The following is a 4023-nucleotide window of genomic DNA, read 5'->3' on the forward strand; positions in this document are numbered from 1 at the left end:
GCCTCGCAGTATGTGACCTCACTGTGGGAGTCAAGCATTCAGGTTTTTCGTGTAATCGCTGTCTAAATACTGCATATATGTCTGGAAGAAAAGCAGACTCTGTAATGACTCTAGCGATGCCCAAAGAGCCAGCTGACACTGAAAGTAACTGATGGCCTTAGTTTATCTCTGGCAAATCAGCTTGAAGGATCGGTACACACTAATCGTGAAGTACGATGGATCTGGAAACTTTGTCATCAAGAAAGCAGTCCCCGGTCACCACAGCTTGAAAAATACTTGCACAATTCATCTCTGAGTCTGACAAATAGTTGGCAGTTGCACTGGGATATTTCAAAACTGGATCCATTCCTCCATGTTCCAGACCTGGGGAAGAAAATCCCTTTTTTTCTTGGCAGCAGTAAGTTTTAAACAGTCCTCCCAGCTCAGCTAATGTTGAACCACCTGCACTTTAAGTGAATGAGCTCATATTCCGCTGCCACTTCACAGCAGGTTTAAAAGGCATGTGAATTAAAATCTGAGGGTTATTTTTCTAAACCATGAACTACAGCAGTGTGTTCGCTCCATTCAGCACTTATTTATACAGTAATAACAAACACAGGGGTGTGAACTTGTGGAAACAAAAGAGCTCTAATCATAGAAACAATGAACAAAATTAGTCAGCTGTAATTTGGTTGCACTGAATCCTCTGACTGTTATTCTCCATGCAACTCTTTATCCTCTGTGTTTATAACATTAGATTTAACTAAAAAAATTTGCACAGAGTCTCAGAAAGCCTGGAATTCTACTTCCTGTTATCATATTGTTGCCATCTTTAGAAATTTGCCCATTAAATGTGGCTTATTTTGTAAAATTAAAAACTTCCCTCAGATGGTTTCGTCATGTTTCACTGACCCTTTAATTACAATTTTTAAATTTCACCTTTAATCCAAAAGCCAAAACAGACTGCAATTTGCATATAATTAAGTTCCTGTGTATTAATAATATTATCATAACATAAAATGATCAAATACACCACACTTGTTCTTGTTTAATGGCTGCTGCACAAGCCTTAAAAAAAAATAAGACCAAGAAGACAACAACATGATTTAACGGAGTTAGACATGACATTTTCTTGCTGCATAACAGCTTCACAGCTTCACAAAGCCAAAAAGATGTCACTTGTTGCTGCTAATCTTGAGATTCTCATAAGAGCTAATCAGGGCATCGGAGGCAAAAGGGCAAAACATAAAAACCTTTTTTACTTCAGTGCTGCTAAATTTGCACATCTGTTTCTGTGCTTCTTAGTCCTCCTCCCCACTCTTTCAGTTTGACTTCCATCCATCCATACTTTAACACTACTGTAGGTAACATAAACACACCGAGTCTCTTCTCAGACCACCATAGCGAGAGCAGCGCTGAGTAAATGTGTGTTTTTCTGCGTGAGCGTCTGTCTCAGTGTGTAATACTGCTGGGACATCTTTGGAGAAAAGCACAGTGTGTGTATTGATAGCATCTCTTTTTTTTCTTTTTTTTTTTGCTTTTCTTGGACCGAGAAGCATTTTGCTCTCCAGTCAAAATCTCATTTTGTCACCATTAAAATGAAAAATGTCAGAGGCAGATTGAACCACGCAGAACATGAGCTAGACCTTTTAGTTTAGCCAGGGGTGTTCCAGCTGAGCTCGATGTCAGAGAGAGTTGGTCTGAGTGCTGCAGACCATAGAAAAATCTATTTCAACTGTGTTTTAAAAATGTTAACAATTTTAGGCAGGACGAATATTTCCTTTTCTTTGTGTCTGAAAGTTTTGCAGTTTTATGGATTTCAACTGCTTAAAGCCTCTGAAAGCGTTTTACTGTGAGCAAAGGAGTCTAAGAGCACAATTTTCTTCCATCGTTGTCACGTTTTTCACTGCTCTTCTCATTAGTCTAAAGATACTGGGGAAAGGTGATGACATACTGCACGTTTGAGGAAATTTAAAAGGGAACCTATAATACTCATTTCCAGATCCATATTCTTGTTGTTGGACTCTACTAAAGCAGCTTTGCATGCCTCACAAAACCCTTTTTCGTCTTGCTGGGCTTGGTGCAGCCTCTCAGAAGAGCTTGTGAATGAGGCATGTTGTATAAAGTGCTCTGAGTGCTCAAGTAGATTAGAAAAGTACAATATGGGAACCAATACATTTACCATTTAAGAATATCTGACGTGCAAAAAAGGAAAATATAAAAGATTGAAATTGTTCTTCCTATTTAAGAAAGACCATACTGAAAATCATACTGTACGTGAATCGTGCTTACAAAATAATAAGACGGATGAATGGATGCATGAGTGGATGGATGAGGTCAAGTTCCTCTAGGACACATGCACATGCATTAGCTGCACAATACCTCCGCTCCTTAAACGAGGAAGAAAATAAATTAGTCTTTCCTGCTTTTCCTGCCCTTGCAGGGGGGAAAAAGAAAGAAACTCTGGCTAATACAGAAGACAAAATTTATTAGGTTTTTCAATAAAACCAGTTAAGCATGATTTATCTTTTGTCACTGAATGCATGGATGATCTGATAGTTAGTCACTTTATGAATGCAGACAGGCGTCTGAGGTTTTTATGGACATGTTTATATTTATAGTACATGTCCTTTGGGAAGCAGCCAGGCCATTATGAGCACTGTTTACTGATTTAAAAGAACTGATAAGTTGTTTTCAAACACCAGATTTAAAGTTCAACAGCTTATCAGGACCAACCAGCTACATCCAGACTGGTCTGAGCACAGAGGTAAGACACAGCTAACAAGCTTAGAATGACTGTGAGTGTCTGCTTTGATGTTCTACTTAAACTGATTAATCTCTTTATTGATTAATCAGTGGATTAATTGATTGTTTGTCTGCCGTTCAAAATCAAAAACCTATTGTTAGACCAAGAGGTGTCAATTATGAACTTTAATGTTCCTGGGAGGATCAAAGGTAGGAAGATCTGAACCACTTCAATATTGTAAAGTGGCTCCACGTGTTGAGGAACTCAAGATTTTTGCTTTACTAGGATACAAGTGATAGAAAAGCAGTAAATAATCACAGTTTAAGTTTACAAAGGGAAGAAGTCTGGCATTTTTAATGGAAAAAAATATTATTAATAATTAATTTTACTGTAAAATAGCTCAGTATTGTTACTTTCTGACCATTCATTAGTTTAAATACGAATATGAGTGAGAAATGACACGAAAGGTTCCACTGTGGGATTCATTTTTATGGATTTCACACCAATCTAAAGGAATGGATGCAGTTCCCATTGTTCCTTTGCTGTCCCAGATCTTTTTACTGAAATAAACTTATTCCGATGTGCAACGTCATGGGCAGGAAGGAGGTAACTCTTCAAACAACAAACAAACCCAAAACTGTTTAATCCGTCTCTACCTTTAATGGGTCGGTTCATGTCAGGGCAATGAAAGATTTAAACGGGAAGCTTTCGTTTTCAGTTTTTATACCCGGTTTGCAGCAGGGAGGATATCTCTGGCGCCCCTACCGTCTCCTTAGAGCGCATGCGGCTCCACACAGAGTGAAATCACGATGATCACACGTCCTCTCTCACAGCTCCCACAGACACATAACTGAACGTTTACAAGTCATTTCCTTCGGTGACTATCCAGCCCCTGTTTCTCGGTTTCAGTAAGGAACCGCTCGGTACAGCTTGACTCGCTGACGGCTCCGGCCCTCTTCCAGGCCGGTGTTTTGATTGGATTAGAGTCGGCTAGCCTTTGCCCTCTAACCTCGCTGATGTTTGCTTGCTGCTTCCTGCTCGCTCCGCTCCGCCTGATCGACTGACGAAGCCTGCCGAAGCCGCTCGGCGAAGCGCCCTGCACGGACACAGCAGACCGCTCACAGCCGAGAGGAGAGCCGAGCAGGGGGAGCCGCGAAGCGCACACACGGGCGGGCGGACGCAAAAACCAGGCAGCCATGCGGAGGAAATCAAGGATATTGTTGTGCTTTGCTGTGCTGTGGGTGCTGGGGATAGCCTACTACTTCTACTCGGGGACAGCGTTGAGTCGAAAGGTAGGA

General features: G+C 40.8%; 1 protein-coding gene across 4 annotated transcripts in view; it reads left to right on the plus strand.

The window, feature by feature from the left end:
* The first annotated feature begins 3488 nt into the window (after positions 1-3488).
* Positions 3489-4023, plus strand: part of galnt2 (UDP-N-acetyl-alpha-D-galactosamine:polypeptide N-acetylgalactosaminyltransferase 2) — a 68854-nt gene continuing 68319 nt past the window's right edge. Inside the window, exon 1 of one of the 4 annotated variants that reach the window (XM_085166904.1) lies at positions 3489-4017. In XM_085166904.1, coding sequence (XP_085023030.1) covers positions 3922-4017 — 96 coding nt within the window. In that variant the 5' untranslated portion in view covers positions 3489-3921. The remainder of the gene's footprint in view (positions 4018-4023) is intronic. The other 3 variants (XM_085166921.1, XM_085166913.1, XM_085166929.1) reach the window with 3 other exon arrangements.

Source organism: Neolamprologus multifasciatus, chromosome 1 (genome assembly GCF_963576455.1).
Source record: "Neolamprologus multifasciatus chromosome 1, fNeoMul1.2, whole genome shotgun sequence".
NCBI lineage: Eukaryota > Metazoa > Chordata > Actinopteri > Cichliformes > Cichlidae > Neolamprologus > Neolamprologus multifasciatus.